General features: G+C 32.5%; 2 protein-coding genes across 7 annotated transcripts in view; one reads left to right on the forward strand and one right to left on the reverse strand.

Annotated features, from left to right (window-relative positions):
• Positions 1-23,663, forward strand: part of LOC134230924 (ubiquitin carboxyl-terminal hydrolase 24-like) — a 151,426-nt gene that overhangs the window by 33,186 nt on the left and 94,577 nt on the right. The gene's annotated exons all lie outside the window — the stretch shown is intronic.
• LOC134230918 (cAMP-dependent protein kinase catalytic subunit 1) lies at positions 1,300-13,221 on the reverse strand. 6 transcript variants are annotated; one of them, XM_062712784.1, is made up of 10 exons: positions 12,866-13,221; positions 7,584-7,645; positions 7,290-7,418; positions 6,904-7,002; positions 6,654-6,736; positions 5,604-5,730; positions 3,265-3,360; positions 3,015-3,137; positions 2,440-2,608; positions 1,300-2,319 (listed from the first exon to the last, which is right to left on the reverse strand). In XM_062712784.1, the coding sequence occupies exons 1-10, from the start codon at positions 13,080-13,082 to the stop codon at positions 2,198-2,200; spliced, it is 1,227 nt and encodes a 408-aa protein (XP_062568768.1). In that variant the 5' UTR covers positions 13,083-13,221; the 3' UTR covers positions 1,300-2,197. The 6 variants fall into 6 exon arrangements, with proteins under 6 accessions (XP_062568768.1, XP_062568767.1, XP_062568766.1 ...); XM_062712783.1 differs by lacking the exon at positions 5,604-5,730 and adding an exon at positions 5,334-5,460 and having other exon boundaries at positions 1,300-2,323; positions 2,444-2,608; positions 12,866-13,215; XM_062712782.1 differs by having other exon boundaries at positions 1,300-2,323; positions 2,444-2,608; positions 12,866-13,210.

The raw sequence follows: 23,663 nt of genomic DNA on the forward strand, positions 1-23,663 counted from the left end.
CTTTGAAGTGACCTTGAGACCACGCCCTTTGCCCCAGGGTCATGCCTTGAACAATTTTTAATCTTCAACATATCCTAATCCTTGTATGTAAGTTTGGTGAAAATCTGCCTGGTGGTTCTGGAGAAGAAGATTTTTTAGCAACCAGTACTTTTGGTTTTGTTTTCCTGATTATCTCCCCTTGTTTTAGGGTCCCAACCCTTATTTTAGTATAATTTAATTCTGTTTGTATTCTTGTCTCTCATTGGTTGATTTCCAAAAAGGAACGCATAACATTTTGTATAATCTGGTTTGGTATGGGGACACACCCCCTTGACAACCAGCTGAATCATCTGTATCCATCAATCCCCTCATTTCCAGTCCTTCGGATTCATGAAAAATTCCAGATTTAATGAATGTACCTTTAACTTCAAACAGTTGCTCGATCTTACCTCATGTAAACAAGCATCATGGCTGCTAGATCTATGTATCAGTTTTTACCTCCCCTTGCTTCCCATCACTTCCGTTACTACGGTTGTATTATTGCGCGATAAATTTGAACTAATAAAAACAACACAATTTTACATCCCCAGTTGTTTAATTATTTTAAAATTAAATTATAAGGAATGACTCTAATTCTTGGCCAGATTATCGAGTATAATATGGTTTGGGTCAGTTTACGCTTTTTTATAATCCGCTTTGCGGATTATAAAGCGTAAACTGACCCAAACCATATTATACTCGATAATCTGGCCAAGAATTAGAGTCATTCCTTAAATAAATGGTAGCCCTTGGGCCAAGGATACCCTGTGACAAATTTGGTACTGATTGGCCAAGGGGTTCTTGAGTTATGGCCCATATTCTAAAAAGTTAACGCACACCGCACAAATGGCCATAGCATTAGCTCTTTGAGCCTTTGGCTCAGAAGAGCTAAAAATGCCATTAATTTTTCACTAATTCATAATTATCTCCCCTTGGAAAGGGGCGTGGCCCTTCATTTGAACAAACTTAAATTCCCTTCACCTAAGGATACTTTGTGCCAAGTTTGGTTGAAATTGGCCCAGTGGTTCTTCAGAAGAAGATGAAAATGTGAAAAGTTTACGACGACGACGACGACAGACAACGGACAAATTTTGATCAGAAAAGCTCACTTGAGCCTTCGGCTCAGGTGAGCTAAAAATCACTCATGAAATCAACTGTTTGAAATCTATGTATAAAATGGTGAAAAAGAAAAGCATGCACTTTACAGAACAAATGGACATGTTTTTTTGTTCAAAACTTACCCATTTTTTAGCAAAAGATAAAAAAAAAAGAAACAAGGTATGGATTGATTTTTATCTTGAATTACCTTTAAAATTTTAAAACAAAATTTTATATGTTAAATATAAAGATACTCTTTATGCAATTTTCAGTAAATGCATATCTGAAATTACAAACTTAAAATATACACATACGGCAACACATTCTAACATAAAGCTAACAAACTGATTTGCAACCATACATTTTCAGCAATGTACGACTGCAATAAAAAAAGACAACATTTCTAATTCACAAAAAAAATATCTTAAATTGGTTTATATTGCAGATCTATATATATAAATTTTTAATAAATTTGCAATAAAACAACTATCAAGGAATCTAAAAGCCAAAGGAAAAGTTCAGTTGATTGACACTGTAATTGAAAACGAGAAATGTCAATGAAGTAACTGTCAATATGAGTATGTCATCACTTGAAACATTTAATAACAATTGAATACAATTTTTGGCAACCACTGTTATACCAAATCTCTATGTGTCCTGCTAATAAAAGTAAATTCCATTCACACTATTTCAACCGTATGAAACGTGTTAATGCAATATGATTTATAAAAGGATTTCGTGTTTCTCTCTTGTACACAAAATGCTGAAAATAGATAAAGCTTCAAGGTTACAAATAAACTGTGTAAGTTAAAATCATTCCATCTGAGAATTACACATACAAGACAAATAACACCAATAAATAATGGCTGGACTAGTCCTAGCACTAGGGCCTGGCCTTTAAGCAGTAGATGGAGCAATGCCTCACTATCACAGTGTCCATGAGATGCACTCCTCTCTCACACACACATTCAGTATCCATTTTATCATGTGTGTATTGCACATGTGGGATAGAGATCCATGAATATTTTTTAAGGTCTGTATCCCAGTCATAAAAACATTCAGCATCCTAATGTGTATTAGTTCAAAAGTCAGCAAACTCTTTTGCACACTTTTCTGTGGAAGATATTCTGAGTGGTTCCTCTTCATAATCATCGAAATTGCTGGCATCCCCAGGTCCTTTGCAACTTGGAACAAAAGGGGCGTCTACCTGTTATGTATCAAGATAAGAATAAAGGAACTTCCGTGCACATGAAAAGTAAAATAAAAATTGATTTACTGGTAAAAAAATCAACCCCCCCTCCCAAAAAAAAATTAGGCTAAAACTTGCCTTTTTCTGGTATATAGCAATCCAGTCTGTTGCTGAGAACCATTTGTGGTTTTTGATGTCATTGACACCATTCTTTAAATTGCCGTATCGCTTTGTCAGATCTACTTGTAGTAAGTACCTCAGAAGGTCTTTTAAATCATGGCTAAAATGTGAGGGAAACCGCACCTGAAATTACAGAGCATATTAAGCATAAAATTTGATTTAAAAAATGGACATTAAGCATTTGATGGACTCTATGTAAATGTTGTTGATTTTAAGACAAACCTTTTTATGGATTTGTTTAATTTCTTAAGTACCGGTATACAAAAACTGAAAACACATAAATTTTATGTTTCCATTTATAAAACTGAACTTAATTAAACACCTCCAAAATTGATTCACACTTTTCTAGACAACTGTAATCCATCAAATATCTATTATCTTATGCTAATACTAATTGTGCTTCTATATATATGGACATAAAATTGACAATTTTCTTTAATCCTCTTGTGTTTTAACTTGTTTTGCATGTGATCAATATTGTTAATTAGTATTTTTTTAAGAGAGAAAAATGCCTTTAAAAGTTTATTACCTTTCCTGAAACAATTTTTTCATAGATTTGGATGGGTTGATCTGCAAAGAATGGGGGATACCCTGCTGCCATTTCATACACTAGTACACCTAATGCCCACCAGTCCACTGCTTTGTTGTAGCCCTATAGAACAATATTAAGAATAGGCTTTTAGGAATCATTAATCTTTTCATCATGATCACCAATTTTCCATTCACATTTGGCTTTACATATAATACTTGACAGTTTTATTTTATGAAGAGCATCTTGCCTTGCTAAGAATGATTTCTGGAGCGAGGTATTCTGGGGTACCACAAAGGGTCCATGTTCTTCCTTTCACTTTCTTGGCAAATCCAAAATCTGTCACCTAATCATTGCAAAAAATAACCAAATCTTAAATAAAATTCCACAATTAGTAGTGTGCAATCATTTTTACGAAGCTTAAAATTGTTTCTCCAATGTTTTTTTCTTGATTAATAATGTTAGATTACAGTTAAACATTCTTTACTAGCAAAATGCACAAAAAATGACAACAGTTCATTACAGTTTCACCTGATCTGATTGTACATGTGTATAGCATTATTGGGTAGTATGACAACATTTAGATCAGAAGCAGTTCTGGATGTGTTTATAAGATATGCCCCCTGATCACCCTGAGTGCCCCGTCCTACAGGACAGGATGTGTGCCAGATGAATTAGCCAAGGTCTAAAAGGTGCTTGCTGCATTGTGTCTGCTTTAGCGGCCTGTATGGAAGCCACACTGCTAGCAGTAACACATCTAAAACACAGCTATATATAGATGAGCAAGCAGCGGTGGTGTTGCTGACATGTATAGGATCGATGCAGTGTCCACTGATGCATGAACGATTAACCCACCTATAAATAGCCCCCCTTCTTTCTTGGTGTTTCACTTTAAGAGACACGTCATTCATGCTTCAATGAGATTTTGCCCTGGGGACGATACATCACTCAAAACAGGTCTGTCATAACAAGCTATTTATAGACAGGTAGTATGGCAGTAAGCCAGGCCTCGCAATCATGCCAAACTAACATGCAAACTGATAACAGACTTGTAATAACATCAAGTACAAAGTCAGGTAACCCAAAAATGGTCATATCTGGAGAGGCTTCAGAAAAAAGTGGAAACTAAATATAATTGTATACAATGAAGGCCATATGATCTCAGTAATCATGCATAAGGGTTTCATTATGAATTATTCATTTTTTTATCTTCATTAATAACATCTTTTGGGCATGCAAAATTTAACAAACAAAAAATTACATTGCTATATTTGTAATCTAAACATATGTAAGGCATCTGCAATTTTCTACAACCTACTCTATTTCAAACAGTTTTATTATCACTGCAATGCACAGCAAAACTATATATACATGTATATCTATAAGAACATAGAAGGGAAGAGAAAACATCTACAGTCACAAAGCTCACATAGATAGGGGTTTTGGATGGATCAAATGACTTCACTTTGCATAATATTAAAATACTCAATGAAATTGTTATCTCTAAAGAAATTACATCTCATTCTTTTCTCCTTTCTTTCCCACCATAACCCAAACCAAATTTTGACTCCTATGAATGTTATGAAACAGATTTTTGATCCTACCGTACTTGTTAAAACTTATAGAATATTTTTTATGATTTAGAATGCTAGTTCATCAACTTGAAAAGTTATTATCTCTCTTATTAGTGGTGTATAATCATTTAATGAAATTTTAGGCTTTATAAAAATACACTTTTGACAGAAGCAAGACAAAATTTGATCAGAAAGATTCACTTGAGCTCCTGGCTCATGCGAGTCAAAAGGCACAGGTCTCTGAGAATAACTGCTACTTTTTCTACCACATACACATATAAAATCACTAACTTTATTAAAGAGATATTCTTAAAGAAATCTGATTAAATTACATCTATAAATTTAGTTGAAAATAAAGAAACTATCGGTATCAATTAATTTTAGGCAACATTATTTTATAAAGAGGGCCAAAATAAAATTTTTCTAAAGTACCATTTTTAAGACTGTAAAGTAAAAAGCAATACTTTGGGCAGTGTGAATTACAAAATCTGACTTTATATCCAAAAATCAGTTTCTGTTTAGTGCTATATCAGTCAAATTCAAGCTACATACAATTCAAGCGTGGAAGCAGAGCTCTCTACATGCAAACAAAAAGCGCTATAATAGCAGAATTAGCAGTTATGACAGCCAGTTTTTGATACCATGTCCCAGTTAGAAGCAAAGAAAGCTTACCGTGTACAGACGAATGTCAAGTTTAATGCAACGTTCCTATACATCTTTTTTTTTTAACAACACCACGCCATACCTTTAAATAGCCCATGGTATCTAATAGTAAATTCTCTGGTTTTAAATCGCGGTACATAATATCCAAATGATGTAAGTATTCCAAGACCAATACAATTTGTGCAGCGTAAAACCTGGAATGCGGCTCACTGTTAAAAAGAAGCACAAAATATTGTTATCACACACAAGAAAACTGTTAAGTCTGCCAACTAAACCTAAATGGGGGTTAAGGGGGGAGGGACCAAGATCATCCGGGCTGCTTCTGACGGTTCATCCGTATTGTGTTACTTACTTTCAGATAACCTTGGGAGTCTATAAGTAAATTCTCAGGTTTGAGATCTCGGTATATGAGATCCAGATAATGAAGATATTCAAATGCCAATACTATTTGGGCCGCATAGAACCGGGAATGTGGCTCACTGTGGGGAAAAAAAGCACATCAAATACAAAACACTGCTGAACCTTTTCTCTGTGTAAATGTACTGTCTTTGTAATTAAAGATATTTACTTATAAATATATAGCACAAATATTTCTTCATGTTTAGAACATTTAATGAAGAGAGTTAGTATCAAACACACAACACAAAAAAATGTTGAAATAACAGGTTATGAGGTCTCTTTAATTAAATGAAAAAGACTGTTGAAAATTTTAAATTTGATGAATTATTCTTAAGTTAATGATATCATAAATATTTAAACACTATCAAAAAGGGATGTACTAACTATAATATTGACTTAGATTTATGAAAAGATGCCATTTAGATGTCAAATTATACAGCTGGCTCTTTATCAAATAACAAAAAATAACTTTAAAAATAGGCCGTTTTTGTAGACTTTTTAATGTATTGTGAAATACAAGACATATATTATGCCATTTTAATAGAAAGTGAAAGTAATTCATGTAGTTTATATAATTGTCTATAGCCACAATAAGGACATCTTTGGCCATAGTTTGAAAGTTCACAGTTTAACTCAAAATGATTTTTTTTTCTAATTTGAATGCATTTAAAATAGCATGCAGCCCATAGTATCAGAACTGTAACAATTTAAACAGAATATATCTTACTCTATTAATAATATACATGAATAAAAATATCATGTTTGTTAATTAAAGCGATGATATACTGATGTTTAATTTCATACTTTTTATTTTTTTTTTACATTTCTTTCCAGTTTTTAGTAATTATTAAAGCTTGTATTACAAAGATAAAATAAATGATTATGATGCTCGTGCATTATTTTTAAAAATATCATGATAATAATACAATTAATTGAAACTTTATTGTAGAATAATGCTTCAGTATTTTTGGCACTCAAATTATGATATTTATAGCAGTTTTACCTAAACCGTCCAATCCTCCTCAAATGTGAGAACATTTCACCACCCGTCACAAACTCTAACACCATGTACAGATTAGAATTATCCTGCAATAGTAATCAAAAACATTTACTCTGTAAACTAAGAAAAAGAAATGCATCAAACACATAACTTCTCATAACATTATTGCCATTCCATCATTATTACGGAGAGGATTAAAATTTTTTATCACATTCATTTCCAGATAATTTTCTTTTTCAAAACAGAATTTTACCTTAAAATGGAAATCTAAAGAAACCAGAAATGGGAACTGTATGGCCTGTAAAATCTTCTTCTCATTCAGGGTATGTTCAACTTGTTTTAATTTCACTACCTACAAAAGCAGATAACACCATCTTGATAAGGTCAGAGAGTACCCATTCATTTTTATGGTGTACAACTTAACACATACTTTAGGAAAATTACACTGTCTTTCATGGTGCAATATATTTGTCATATCAGTTTAATGTTAACTCTTTTCCTTTCACCACCTTGCTCATGGTAAAAAAAAAGAGACATCTTAAACACTTTACTTCATAATACAAATTTATTGATCACTTAACTAGATCTCAAAAAGCACTCAGTCAAATCAAATAAGGCCAACCTGTGTGTATAATATACCTTTTGTTTGTCTAGTATCTTCATGGCATAAAATTCTTTGTTGGCTTTGTGTTGTACTAACATTACCCTTCCAAATGACCCTGTCCCTAGGGTCTTAATTCTGTCAAAGTCATCTAGACAAGAAGTGTTCTACAAATAAAACACTTGTATTACAATACAGGCTATTAAAAAAAATATCACATCCTGGTTTTTTCTTATGCTGATTACTGTTTCCTCCTAATATTGCTTAACTTATAAATATTTTATCAGAATTTATGCATACTGTTTATTTTGTTGAACCCAAGAAAAGCTTACTTGACCAGGGTGGTCCCATTTGTTTTGGAATTCTTCCTTGGCTTTGGCCAAAAATTCTTTGACTGAAATTAAAAAATAAACTTACTTATATTGTATACAATACAATACCCCCTCCTAAATGTACTAAAGTCTAAAACATTAATTACAATTTAGTTTATACATTCAATGCAGCATTTGGCATATTGAACCCAAACGGTATTTAAAATGGGATTTGCTATGTTTTGCAAGCAAGCATCAATGTAAAACATTTAATAATGAGGTGCACTTTGTGACAACCTACAACAGCCCCGGTAAACAGGTAAACAGGGGTATGTAATGACAGTACACACCAGATAGCATTTATCAGTGTCCTTAGAGGACATATAGTACACAAAAGAAGCCCTGACAAAAGAGACAGTGAAATAGAGCTGATTTATTATCTTTGTATGGTCTCACAGAGAATGTTTATCACCACTAATCAATGACCACCATAGGATAATGACTGTTTACAACTTCCTCCACCTCCAACATGTAAGAACTGGCATATCAAAGGGTCACTGCACTGAGAGTATCATGTGTAAAAGAGAAAGTTTAATAATGATTTCATTAATAGGATTAGAGCTAAACTTAGAAACATCTGTCATAATACATTTACTTAAACCAATGTATTATAAATTTTCCATGCAAGTTCCCCGGTGAACATGGGAATTTAATTCTTTGTTGGTTAATGAGGTATTAAGTAATAGCTATTATATAATGCTGATTTATATTAGTAGAACAATATAAAAGCAAAAGTGAACAAATTACCCATAAAATCCCTTTGATTTGCTCTTAGTCTCTTAATACATATTATATCACACACATAACCCACCCAGATAAAAATAACTAAAATGCTTGTTACTCAAACTCCTTGTATTTTAATGAAAAATTCTATTAACACATAGTAAATATAAGAATATATATGAACATGATAAAGAGAATCTCAGTTCAACCATTTCTACATAATTGTTTTTTATTCACACTGTATGAAACCCAGGCTTTTTTGGGGGAAAAAATTATCGACTTTGAAACATATTACTTTACAAAAGCTATGGACTAGTATACAAATGAAATTGCACAATAAATCAACCCACTTTATACGAAAAATTAAGTCCTTTGAAATTTTACTTAGAATGTAACATACTCAGGTCAGGGAGGTCAATTCAATCTTTTTGGGGACAAAAACCAGATCATTTTTTTTACCTTTGTAAATTCTGGATTTGTGTAAAATAGGAAAAAATTAATAATCTAAATATAATGTTTGGTGAAAAATATTATTTTCTGAGTAATTTTGATTTTAATCTGATTAAAGAAATTCTTCAAAGTATATTATTTTCAAGCTCAGTTTCTTTAATACGTACAACAGGAATCAAAGGAGAATTTCAGAAGGCAACAGGTGACCTTGTTCTGAGATATTTAATCATTGTCAATGACCTCTTATATGCTTTTGTTCATCCATTTATTACAGTTTGATATATACTTGAAAAATTCACACCAAAATCCAACAAATTTAACATAATCAATGAACATAGCTACATGTACATATAAAACTCATGTTGATTCAGGACCCCTGACATTGTAAAGATGTTGATAAATGGGGTAGTTATAGGACTAAAAGCTTCATTTGACATATATTTTATCAAGCAAATTTGTAAATTATGGAGAAAGTAATCTCCATGTCTCTGCTGTATCATCCTCTGGCTGAATGTTTTAATATTCTTCAAATAAATACGAGGAAATAAATAAATAAAAAGTGACATTTTTGGGGAAGGGGTGGGGATTATTAATACCGATACACTTGAACTTGCTTAACTGAAAGTTTTGATACAGCTATATAAACTGAATTATGTGTAGGTTTTCTTTCTGAATAGCACCTGGTAGTGTATAATTATGTGTAAAAGAAATTATGTCAATTTAGTGCATTGATTTCCATACAATTTGTCATTTCAAAAAGTTGAACCAAAGGAGATTGCATATTCATTTTACAACTTAATAACTGAATTACAACTTTTAATTGCCTATCCAAGAACTAACCGATTTTATTGACATAATATACCAAGCAGGATATCCTAGGGTACACCATCCCTGCCATGACCTACATACACATGTACTAACCAACAACACAATCACACAATCAGATTGTTGTAATGCTGACCACATTCCATCACTTAAACTAATGACTTCTCTCAAGTGTTGCCGATGGTTGCTACCTAACACACAGCTTACACTTTCTGGTGCCAGTAAGATGCCAGCTTCAATGATAATAGAACTTCAACTACTTAACATAATAAATTTGTCTCACAATTCTTCAGCAACTACTCCACAATTCTTTTCATTTCATGACAATGACTATCTTTCTTCACATTGTTGTGCGATCCTGGACTTATAACAAGCATTTTATAGAAAGGTATAAAAATGTCCAACAATTCAATAACACCTCTATATTTAGATTTGCTGCTAAATTTAGATCTCTAGGGCTGGCATTTTTTTCTATTACGAAAGAATACACACTAAAAACATACCATTTTCTGCTGGATCCCCCTTTTTCGCTGTAGCAGCATTTCCCATTGTGTCAAATACGTATTTTGAATGTTACACAAATGGGAGAAAATGCTCTTGTTTACCGATAAATATCACCTTCTTAGAAATCAAGTTGCTTCGACCGTCCATGAACCAATAACAAAATTCCTCCTCTCTACTTCACTTAATCAGAATTTGAACACTATAAACAAATACGTATCCCTAAAAATGTCATAAGCTTTCCGAAGGAACAAATATACAAATATAGTTTAGATCCAAGAATCAGGACAATACACTTTAATTATACGGTAATATTAGCAACAATAAAGGAACTACATCGCACGCGGATGAATAAAAGTCGCCATGTTAGAGCGATCATTTATTTATGTCAGAGGCACCGTATGGGGATTATCAAATAAGCAGTTTAAAAAGCACTAGAAATCATTTATTCAATCGCGCGTTCGTGAATCTCTGGTCTCAATACTAATAGACCTAGATCCTCTAAATATTGTCATTTTTACTGACCAAGAATGAGACAGAGACAGGGATTCGAATGACCCAAACAAGTTAAATAAAACACTGTAAAATATAATCTATCTAACTGTCTAAATAAAGTTTAGCATATAAGCTTATCGTTTCAAACAATATATTTTTTCTACACCATTAAAGAAACTGAGAACATAATCATAAAAAAAACCTGTATGAAAATAGATTCAGAAGATAATATATGCAATTAAAACATCATTTAAATATTTTTTTTAGAGGATGAAAATTTTCAAACTAGGACGACATCTGCAACTCAATGATAAAATATTTCAGGGAGTTAGGCTACTGACATAGAACCTGACTGTCGTACGCCGCGCGCCGTTTAGATATGGAGACAAGGACCATTAGCCATAACTGATCATAGTCTTAGCTTGAATTCTACACACAAATTCCAAAACATCCAAACATACTTTCTGGTAGTGGTTCATAATCTTGAGTCATTTTGTTGTATGTATCGACCAATCTTTCAAGATTTACCGCCTTTGAACTATCACCATCTTTCGTCTGGTCTATCGCGAGACTTTCTGGAATTTTGCGAGATTTCATTTTAGGTGCGTTCCGTTCAGACCCAAATAGGAAATATCTTTGTTAAAATCTTTATTTATTTCCCAAGGCACTGGTGGATTTAGAGGGGGCAGTGGGCCAGGGTATTTTGTGTCCAATAAGATTTAAAACATCATTTTTTTCTTGGTGTGTTGTGGGCTCCTACCCCGGTCCCAAACGGTCGGGTCCCCTTTTTTCAGATATACCTGGATCCGCCACTGCCAAGGCGCCACTTAAATATTGAAAGAAGCGTATAATGGTGGGTTGTTTTTTAACATTTCAAAACATATCCATGATATAAGTTCCGTTTTCCTCTGAAATCATACAGTAGCTTATATGCATTATTTAAACTTATATGGATATTGAATAATGAAAATAAAGAAATTTTATGCTTACTTGGAAAATTTATTTCTGAAAATGGTAAAAGAACCAATGTATAAATACATAGACCCTGTCATCATGTTTATGCATGCTAAGCCATTTAAATTTATACATGTATAGCATCACATTTTTGTATTGTTTTGTGATCAATGACATTCTTCTGGACACTTGTATTAAGTATGATCAGTGACACTGAGAACAATATTATTATGTAACTTGGTCATTTATATAACTGTTTAAAAAAAAATTAATTATATTGTTATAAAAAAAAAGAGAGAATGTTTAAATTGCTGAAAATGTAAATAAAATAATCAGTATACAATGATAAGTCAGTATTTTGTGCTAAATGGGGTGCTCAAAGAATTGGTTAAATGTAATTTTTGCCCCCTCAATTAGAGTAATATTAAATATTTGTGGAAACAAACGACATTTTGACTAAAACTAGAATTGTTAAATTTCGATTATAGTAATCAGACAATTAAGTCGTTGTTGGTTAAATGTAATTTTTGTCGGACATGCATCAAAATCAGATCTTAAGTCTAGAAAAATATGTCTTACAACTAGAAGTAATTATGCAGTAAAATTCGATCTGGTTGTGGAATTTTAACGCCTTGCTCAAAGTTCAATAGATGTATCCAACATGCGATTCTAAAATGTGTACCTCTCTACAATTTTTCTAGGTGTACTGATAATATTTGAGACCTCTGTATATATATTTATATATGTGTGTGACCCTGGTGCTAAATATGACGTCTACACAAGGTGTCAATGTGTATAAATCATCAGTATGATAATAGCGATACTATAATTATGAATGTATATTAAAAAGCACAAGTATAAAGAAAGGAGTTTTAAAGTTCAATTCCTAGTATTAAACACAATCACGCATTTCGAATTTAAATAAAAATAGAAGGAATATATATATAACGGACTTTCTAATCAAATCCTCAATTTCAGATTATTTTTGGCAACGGCCAAAAAAAAGCATTTTAATTTTTCATTTCAATCCTTCTTTCATCTGTCTATGTAGCAAAAGTTCTGCGAGGCACACATTTTATGATAATAATTGCCAGTTAGACGTAAACCTCCAAATCCCCAGCACAGCACAGTTCGTGGAATGATCTTAATCAGATGTTTAAAAGCCCGAGATGCTTGGATAAACACAGTTTTGTGCATCAAAGAGTTTCAAGCTATTTTTACCATCCGGCATCTAAATTTAGCAAACAAGAGCCAAACAAGACACATTATAAAATGAAACCTTGGAAGAGACCTACCGTCCCAGAGGTACAAACGATGAAGTTCACGACGCATCCGCTCGTCACGAATTCGAGTGGACTCCCTGGTATTGTCATACTTCCTAAAACTTAACACATGATGCCCCCTCTCCCTCCTAAGAGGGGGTAGTTCCCCACCACTCCCTGTCCTTAATCGGGGGTCAGTATTTGCCCTTCTCTTCTTCTCTGAGTCGAACAAATCGAAAAATAAGTCCATTTTTCGATTATCGACTCACTTGAAAGTTTTAAATTTTCACAATTCACTCAGTTTCCAAACTTTCTTTGTTAAACATGAAAATATTCCTCCGCCTTGTACGAGAAGGTATTTTTAGCCTTTAAATTACAGTAAACACGCTAGCCAAGGCTTAAAAATTGCATCTTGGTTCAGCCATGTGGAACCGACATTCTTGAGGTCCCTATCATGAATGACAAGGGATTGATGACCATGTGCTGTCACAGGTTTGCCTGTACTCTAAGACTATGAAGTGACCGTATCAGATTTCAGCTGGGTTCCTATACAGTCGCTCCATTAATTGCTTACAGCTATAATAATAAGAAATACTTCGCCTTTGGTGAGAAAAGGCAAACAATTCGATATGTCATGCACGTCTGCTTGTGTTATATATGGAGACAATGGTTTATTTTGGGAATAACATTTGGATTTTTTTTTCTCGTCTAATTTATGATCCCTGTCTAATTTTGTTTGATCATGCAGTTCCTTGCACATCGCTTATTCACGTATTTAAAAATGCTTTCTGAAATTCCAATACAGCTGAATGAGCAACGACAGAAAATAGTCTGTGCGAGGAAAAGACATGCAAAATAATCGCTATATATTGATGATTAGACGTTTAGGATATATGTTAATTAAAACTTACTGTGTGCTGTACACTTAAATATTCATGGAATTCGAAATGATTAAATTACTATATATATCAATCAAGCACATTAAAATTTTATTTATGTTTTTAAACTTAATCAAACTGATCAAACAAAGAATCCATGTTCCATTGTGTAACCAAATACAATATGTAGTCAGTGTAAAGTTGGTTTTGGGAAAAACTAGACGTTGCCTTTCATAATGTTTCCATCTTAATGTCATTCGAACGACTGACTGTCCAAATGTACAACCATTGAACTCTACAGTGGATAAAATTCCTATAGCTTAAGCATAACCCTTAGTTTTTGGACAATGCTTTGCAGTAGAACTACTCCATACACGTTTTACTCTTCAGACACTTGACGCTTGGAGCATTTTCTTTAATAATAAAAAAAATCACATTGTAAAATTTATTTTTTCTTTTTCTATTTATTTATAAAGAAAAAGTTTGAAACGTTAAGTGTCTGTGGGGTAAAATAGTATGAGCTAGGGTGTGCCTGTGTTATACCCCTCCTAATCATAATGATTTGGAAAAGATGTCTGTTTAACTTTTTGTTGTTTTCACATTCTTGACCACTGCCTCAGAACAGAATCAAATAGGAATGGAGAAGATTGTTAAAATGGAACTATGTTTTCCTTCATGCAAAGATGATTACGAAGAAAGAAAATCAAAATATAAATAGAAACTGCCTTTATCAGAAGTACTTGTTCAGATAAGAAAATAAAATGGAGTTGAAGCTTTTAGTTCCAAATCTAGATTTAACTTTCTTCTATTTGTGGCGTCTGTGGTTAGAATGGGACCAAATAATGAAAAAAAAACTTCATCCTTTTAGATTACAACACGTTTTCATATCAAATAAAGACCAAACTTGTAAAAATTCCAAAAAGCATAAAACAAGTCTGATTGTAGAAGGGTTTCGTTTATAGTCTCCTTGTTTCTTATTAGGGATATTCGCTAAAAGTTTAAACACCCACATTGATTTAACATTTTAATTCCGATTTATAGTGGAAAACAAGTTGGTATAAACCAAGAGTAAAGTAGATTTTATGTACGTTTATACACACACCTCTTCCCCGCTGTGCTCTTTATACTTAATACAGTATGTAAAACATTGATCATATGACTTAAAGAATCAATTAATTAATTCATAAACATTGAACAGCAAAGTTTAAACTTTTTGCATATTTTCCACTCAAAATCATATAAAATATCAGAAGAGTTTTAGATATATATTCTCACTGCCCTCCTGACCTACCTTGAATCCCCCCCCCCCCCCCGCTGGAATTTTAGTCAACGGTTACAGAATATTTTGCTGTTTGACAAACAGAAAGAAGAAAATGACTCATCCCTGTTAGAAAGAGATTCAATTATACACCAATGAGAACAACACAGCTCTCATAAAATTACGAGAGGTCCTCTTAAATTTATAAATGACACACGCATAAGAGTTATATCGCTTATATTTATAGACAATGCTTTAAATCAGTGTGGGCACGTCACAGTATGTGGATATTTTAAGTATTTTTGCAAGAATCTCTCTCTCTCTCTCTCTTTTTTATTTCTTATTGCATAATTACTTATTCCTAAATCAACCATAATGACTTCAAAAGAGTGACCTCCCTTTATAATACATAATTTTAATAAGGAAATAGCATGACTTGCAAAAAAAAAAAAAAAAAAAAAAACAGGAAAGGAAACCGACTACTGGTAGAGTAAAAAATCTTTTTTCAATCCCATACAAATATGAAACGCTCTCATTTAATTTGGTATATACCACTGATATGCATGTCCATGTAGATCATAAGCATGTTCAAGTACTCAAAAAATATTTCTTTTTTTTTGACAAATCTATGCGTCCCAAAGACGGTTTGATAAGGCACACCAAACACTTCAAACTCTACTTAAACTAAATACATTAAAAATTATTTTCTGCATCCTGGTATACTCTAGATAAACACACACAAAAAATTAATCTCGTATATAACATGCTGAAATTGTCTATATGTAAATACTTAATTAACTAAAACTCTAAAACTTACATTGATTAGGTTTATCCTTTCCTTTGCTCATGATGGCGATATCTTGAAAAGTATTTTTTTTTTTGGTAAAAACAACTATAAATGATAAAATTTCATCACAATATCACACTATACACAGCAATACACAAAAGCACCAAGGTCTCCTTACAAACAAAACCAGATTATGCAGTATTTTTTTCAAATATATTATTAACCACCAGTGTATATTATAATCGGCTAATCGGGTGGAAAAAACTTCATAAATGTCGCAGATATTTGGTAGTTTCATTAAAGTCCACTAAATCTGCCGAATTAGCAGCACCGTGTGTTTAACACGTCAAAGAAAACAAAGGACTAACTTGGCTGGGTAAATATACGACTGTTTGGTTTAAACCATGAGTAGGATAACGCTCTTTATAATCATTGCAACACAAGTAACCGCCACCAACTTAGGAGACTTTGAGCAAAATGCACTTGTACGTAATTATCATATAGAGAGCTCACTTTGGAGCTAAGAAAACAGAATGTTTAACACCATGCAAATACTGACAGCATCTGACTTCCACAGATAGTAAATATATATATAGAGATGTAAACAATGTAGAACTCTGGGAAAATCAAACAAGATAAAATATCTAATGTTTAATATGTCAGATCTGTGTTCTACACTACAACCTGTGTACATAAAACATTGCAATGAGCCAAACAAAATTCTAATAGGCAGACGCATTTGCAGGTTATAGGTATTTGAGATCTGAAGGGCACTTTAACTGTAGGTGTTTGTAATAAAAGCTTGTATTATAAAAAAGATTGTCTGGCTCTTTTCAAGGTGGATATTAAAAAAAATCCCCAAACTTCAACAAAGAGAACATTTCTACACACACTTCTCCAGCTCTGATAATCAATTTCCACAAAAGTTTGCATCATTTTCTTTGGCTTCTGCTATTGCAGTACAAGGTCACGCACACAAAAAAAGCATCTGAAATGTTTTCGACGACGCTCGCTTTGTGCTATGATGAAATGATACCACTATACCTTTCCAACTGTTGGCATGAATGTGGTGAACTTTTTTGATGAGTTGATGTTCTATTAAGCAAGCAGAACGCCTTGACCTGTAACCTTGAATGGGTTCAACTGAACATGCAGCAAATGCAGGATATAAACGCAAACTGAGATTGTTTAAGGAAACACTCAACCTTTGACAAGTCTTTTGATTTACTATTTTTATCAATGGAAATGGACAGAATTTCACCGAATAACAATACAGTTGTACCTACCAGGAAGAAAGATTTGAAAAAAAAAAATCAACGGTTTTTAGACATGAAGTAACGATTGCATAAGCATAGAGGATCGAGCTATAACTAAACCGAGCAATGAACCCTTCGGTTATGGACATATCCGTTAGTACTTACAAAACTCTGCCTGCTGCTTGCTGTACCCCTCCCCGTCACCTTTTGATGACCCGTCCTTATCCCCATGCTTGCTGTCCTTGTGTTTCTGGCCGAATATTTTGTGAATAATATCCGCCATCTTGGATCTTCTTGTAATTCCTGTAAGCCAGAAGGATACCAAAAAATTAATTATTGCTTCAATACGTGTCCTCACGAACCATGATAAATTTGCTATAGTGTACGTTTAAGAAGACTTGGAAAATTAAAACCTATCTACAAACAACATTTGTAAAATAAACTCGGTAATCATTTTTAAACAACTCTAGATAAAAGAGTTCTTGAATTGGCAACTTGTACTAAAAGTTTGATCATTATCTAGCATTTTAAGATATTGTCAATTCAATGTGTTTATTAATCATGTGAATGCGTCTCCTTTCTCTTGCTCTAGATTTATTTGCCCATGGGGACCAATGACACTCAATAAAATTACAACTGAAAGCAATACAGTATAGAGAAACCCGTTTTTTAATTCAATGAATTGAACATGCGGAATCTTGTTAAGACATAATATAAGCCACGATCTTTTACAATTTAATCTTTGATTGAAACAACAGTTTTTTTCAAGGTCAAAGATCTTTAAATAGTGAACTCAGTTTTAAACTGCTTTATAATCTCTAATAAACAGCTTTCTACACATTTACTGCAACCTTTAGATTAGGACTTAGTGTACTTGTACTGACAAGGGAGAGAAAATGTTGCATCTTTATGTCAATCGAGTTCAACAGAGTGTAACTTCCGGTATGAATTATCTACAAGTCATGCTTTACACGATATTTTTGTTATTCAATAAAAGTCAAATTTGTACTTCGTTTAAAATGTTGAATAAATTGGGTGGCAGTAAATACAAAAACTTAATGAAATGTCATGTTGCAATTTTGCACGTATTGCCATCAACAAAATTTTAAATTTACAATATGACATTTGATCCCCAATTCCAAAATTTCACAATTTATTGAGCATACATTGCTTCTAGAGACAGAAAACAGAAGCTTTTCAAACAAAAATTGCAATGATACATTGCTTTGACAGAAAAAATATCAGAAAGAAGCGCTTAAGACGAAATCGGTCAGAATGTCTTTATTAAAATCTGTTAATTGGATTCTAAGTGTGCTATGACAGTTTTCTTCAGGCTAGTTGACACAAATCAACCTTAATTAAAGTTTTTCTATGTTTAAATCCTTCATTAATATGCAAAGCGAGACATAAATAAAATACAATTGTCATCAGAACCATTCTTTGAATACGACTAAACCCCCCAAATTGCTCTTAGAGAAAACGTGAACTTTTAAACTCCGAAAAAGGAATTATCTTATTTTATTGTACACAGAGATGATATGCACAAGACAGTTTTCCATAAACGTGTCTGGCATTTACATGAAGCTTTACAATAGGCGGATTTTTTTCATTCACTGCATGTTGGCGCGGACAATAACCTCCCGAGTCCTTGATTCTGCCTTATATATAAGGCGACCATAACGGGGTCATTTCCCGAGGGGTTAGTCCCGACTTTGGATGTAGCTACCACACGTTTCCGAGGACTCGTTCTATTGAAAAGATATAAATAAGTTTCTACACGGAACTAAGACTTACTAGTATGATATAATCAAACAGCATTCTTCTGGTACAAAATCTATTATTAAGGAAATATCCCAATATTACTTATTTATTCTATTAGGATCTTGGCATGCGGTTTTGTAATTCTAGAAGACAGGGTTTAAAGCTTCCGAAAGTAGTATCGATATCGGTTGTTTACAGTTTGGAAGACTTAAACATGCAACTAAACAAGTTCAATTGTTCAATCCTTTTTATGTGTGAAAATACTTTAATAAAAAAAAATCGGTTTGCTGGTTGATATTTATTCGTTTTGACAATAAATGTCAACAACTAGATCTTGGCCGCAAAGCTGACGTATTTAGACACGCGTTTCTCTATTTTTGGAGAAATAAACCTTGAATATGATAAATATTCATGAAGCGAAAACAATCGTTATTAATATGATTTACAAGATGGCCAAAATCATTTTCTAAGCTTGCCTGTCAGAGAATAATAAGAAATATGTTTGTGTACATGAAGAACAACTGTCCAATACAGAGCATTTTATATATTAGATTACCCCCCCCCCCTCCCGATTTCAATAAACTAATAAATATTCAAATATGAAAATTCGTTTAACCTTAAGTTTCTTGCCTGGATACTGTACCGCGGACATTAAAACGATTTAATTTAGTTTCACCTAGAAAACTGCGAAAATATGCATTTACCTCCAACTTTGTACATTCAGAAAATAGAACGATAATAGCATTGACAGATAATATATATATATAGGTCACACGTGCAGTTATTTAGGTGAAAATATGGAAATCTTATTAGAATGAAGAAATATAAATATCTTTCTTTTTAAAACGACATATCATTTTAAATATGACGAATTATTTATTTTTTATGCTCTGGAAATAAACAGGTGTTTTCTTCCCAGAGTTGGGCGATAGTGTTAGTCTGATGCATAACAAGTTTATTGACAAATGCAACCAAGTGGTTATACCATGAAGAGATCCATGGACCACAAGGCTCACCTGAGTAACCTTAATTTACAATGTTCTTCATATAATGATTTTGAAAATATTTTTTCCTATTTATTCAAATAAAAAAGATTGTGGTCTACCTATAATTTAAGGAGGCTTTACCCACAAAACTTGAATCCACGTTAAAAGGGGGCATAGTTACTGCACTACATTGAAATTTCTGCTTAGTAATGATTAACCATGTCTACATATAGGTGGTTTTTGAGAGGGGTTTTTAATATTCATTGATTTTTTTTCCAATATACATACATGTTAGTCATGTAAAATATCCCTCTTTTTGCTCCCACTCCTATTTTACATATCGGGACATAAGTACAATATGAATCTGGATCTATACTTGGTTTCATAACTATCAAAATGACTAGGCCTAATCACAATCCTATAATTCTTGAAAAAAAAAATTTATCCGATAAACTGTAACCCCTGTGTGCCCCAGTAGCAATGTTTTGAATCTTCATCCCATATGTATGTTTACATATTTATATGACTCATCATAGCGTTGCTATTCTTGAGAAGAAAATACAATTATAATGTAAAACTTTTAAAATATCACCAAGTTCAGCAAACCCCTAGTTTGTCATAGCTTTATCAAAACATCCTTAGGTACTATAGTTAAAAAGGTAAAGGTTTGAACAGTGATCGATCTCAAAATATCTGTAAACAACACAAATCTGTGAACAGGGCATAAAACACCGGAAATTTGAGAGGTGGGATCAGGTGCCTCGGAGGAGTAAGCATCCCTTGCTAATCGGTCATATCCACCAAGAGCCATATGTAGTGATCAAGTAGATGTGACAATAACTTCAATAAGCAATGAATTTAGAATAAATTCGATGACCTAACAATTGGAATGAAACACTTCGTCCGAAGACGACTCAATGGTAAGTTACATTTGCTAACAAGTTTCATTATAACAACCACATGATTTACGAAATATTGATTTTAAAATGAGACTGTTGAATTCCCCGTAACACCAACTAAGCTGTCAGTAGCCTAAATCGGTTTAAATGTAAACACAATGATAAGCAAGTGAAAGTGGAATATTACTACATAAATAAAAAAAGTTGATAGAAAGTTAAAGTCATCTTGTTTGTCATACACTTTAGTTGTTAGCTGGCCCTTATTGTTTATACCCAGTAAAACATCCATATATGAAACAGATAGAAGACAGACACTTTGACGTCTTTTATTTCAGTTCATTGGGATATATCGAATCGAGTTTAATTAAATAGACCCGTCAACATATCCCAGTGAAAAACTTCGACCGCTTGGCGTGGTTCTTCCAAACCACTGCAGGGTTCATAAATTCAACAATTTTGAATCTACACTTATAAAAGTAATCTTTTCAAACAGAGTGATTCTTAGGAATATTTTTTTTAAGAGCATATGCCATAATATTTCACTATTTTCATTTTAAAAATTTGATTCCCTTTTTTTCAGATATCTGCCTTATATAACAACGGGTGATCAGGAAAAACTCCCTTTTTTTAAAAAAAAAAATAGCTTATTATATAAGCAAAAGCAAGTTTTTAGACCGGAAGTTAGCATTGCTTTTACAATGAACAATTTTAAAGTAGAGGAAACATTCTCTGGTAAGAAGCTTTCAAAATCTCGTGACACAATTTTTGAAGACATTCAAAATTCTACAGTCATAAATCTTGCTTGTTACAAAAATAACAAAGGAATTGTAATAAAACGATTATTATTGGTCTTCGTGAAAGCCAGAAAATGCAGGGAATTTTAATAAAAATTCAATTTTATCTTGATATTGACAATATCCCAGTTACCCAAGTCTTATTGCTAAACCTATCAATAGTGTGCTCAAAATTTAATTACAAACAAATCTTCTAAACGAGATAGCTATTTACCATAATTGGAGGAGATAAAACATTTTATTGAGGCTAATTGTGAAGAAAAGACGTAATCAGTGGGGTTCATTGCTGTCGCTCGCTTCCTTCGCCATTTTCAGATTGGATTTACTAAATAAACCGCACTGAAAGAGGTTACTTGTATGTATATATAAATATCTGAAATATCTGTACATATAATACAACAACTTCAATACCAAATAAAATTAGTTATCTAATATATCTTTAAAAATATGAGAGAGATTATAAAAATAAAACCAGGAAAAAATTATATAATCATTAATTTAAATCTTTTTCTAAGATAACGCTCTATATATATAGTGTAGGAAAAGTGTAAACAGGAAAGGAAGTTAAGACATTGGAAGAAAGTTAAAGTAGAGTTGGTGGATATGATTTTCTCTGTTTATTTAATTTTTCCTTCGTAGAGGCATAACTTTGAAAAAAATTTCTGAAGTCTTAACAATTTTTAAAACTCGTATGTTTTCAAAATAACAATAACCCTAGAAAAAGCTGATTAACAAAATCTCTTACATTTATTGAAGCACGCATGTAATCTTATCAAAGGCAACGTCCATTCATCTGTTGGTCACTGCATGTCCAGTTCAATTTCTCCATCGAACAAAAATATTGGTACATGTACATAGGGTACAAAGTTAATGATATAGATGCTAAATAGCTGAATACCCAGTATATACCATCGTCAAAGAAACAGCTGCGGTATTATTACAGAGGTATAAGATGACAGGAAGTGATGAGAAATAAAAAAAAAAATAAAAATCAATGAGGACAGCAAGCTTCATAAAAAAGATGGATGAACAAGGCGCGCAGAATGCCTACAGTGCGACAAACATGAAGGTGAAAAATTAAATCTCAGTTATAACAAATTTTCTTTGATATTTCATATAACATTAACATACTTTATGTAAAATCTTAATAACTTGCAAAAATTCCACTAAGATTGAAAATATTAGAATACACACACTAAAAAGGACCAAAAAGATCGTTTTCTTGTAGTATACTGGGGATTTTTGTTATGAGTGTGTCTTCGCTCCAGTTTTTGAAAGTTTATCTTCAAAGTTTGCGTAAAATCTACAACATGGGGCAAAGAACCAATATAACTTGGTATTATAAAAATTATTTGTATTTGTCAGATTTCTACACATCAAAAATTTGAAAAATGCCATGCAGAATATTAATACTTAAGAAATATGACCCGTTTAATCAAAGGATCACATCAAAAACAAGACAAACTTGAAAAAATTATATATAAATTATATAAATTAACTGCCACATTTAATACATGTATTTATCAAGACTTGTACAAGAAATGAACAAAAGACAAAATTATAAGTTGTGTTTTAGACAGGCTGATATCGACGATCTTAACACAAACTTATCGACACATTTGATCTATTGTATATTAATTGTAAAAAAGGTATTTCCTTAATCTTGAACGACCCTAAGATTTTAACAACTTTTTTTTTTTTCAAAACTGCGACCTTTTTCAGAACTCTCAAACTTTTGGTACTTAGGCTTTCTTTCATAGGTGTATTTCTTGAAACATTTGGATATCAACTTTTACCTTATGACCTTGCAGTTTATCTTACTTTTTGGGGAAAAAACTAAATTTTTGCCAGTATCTTTTTAACAGTTGGTATAAGAACTTTTATATTTCAAAAGTATATATATCTTGAAACAAGACTTTTCCCTGGGTACCGTTACTTTTGATTGTTTGACCTTGTCCTTGATATACTTTTACAAAACTTTCACTTTTTGCCATAACTTTTGATCTCTTAAACTTGACCTGTGAGCTGAACTTGCATTTGAGAAACTTAAACCTTCGTCAAAAGCTGTTATATGGGAACATAAGTGTTTCATAAACACATCTTGTTTATTTTTGTTTGTTTGTTTATTTGTTGACCAGTATGGGTTGACGTAGTCACATGTTAGTAAACATCAAATAATACGTATTTTCAGGGACCTATATACTAACTTAGT

This window comes from Saccostrea cucullata, unplaced genomic scaffold (genome assembly GCF_032062105.1).
Source record: "Saccostrea cucullata isolate Sc308-1 unplaced genomic scaffold, CSIRO_AGI_Scuc_v1 ctg308, whole genome shotgun sequence".
Taxonomy (NCBI): Eukaryota; Metazoa; Mollusca; class Bivalvia; order Ostreida; family Ostreidae; genus Saccostrea; species Saccostrea cuccullata.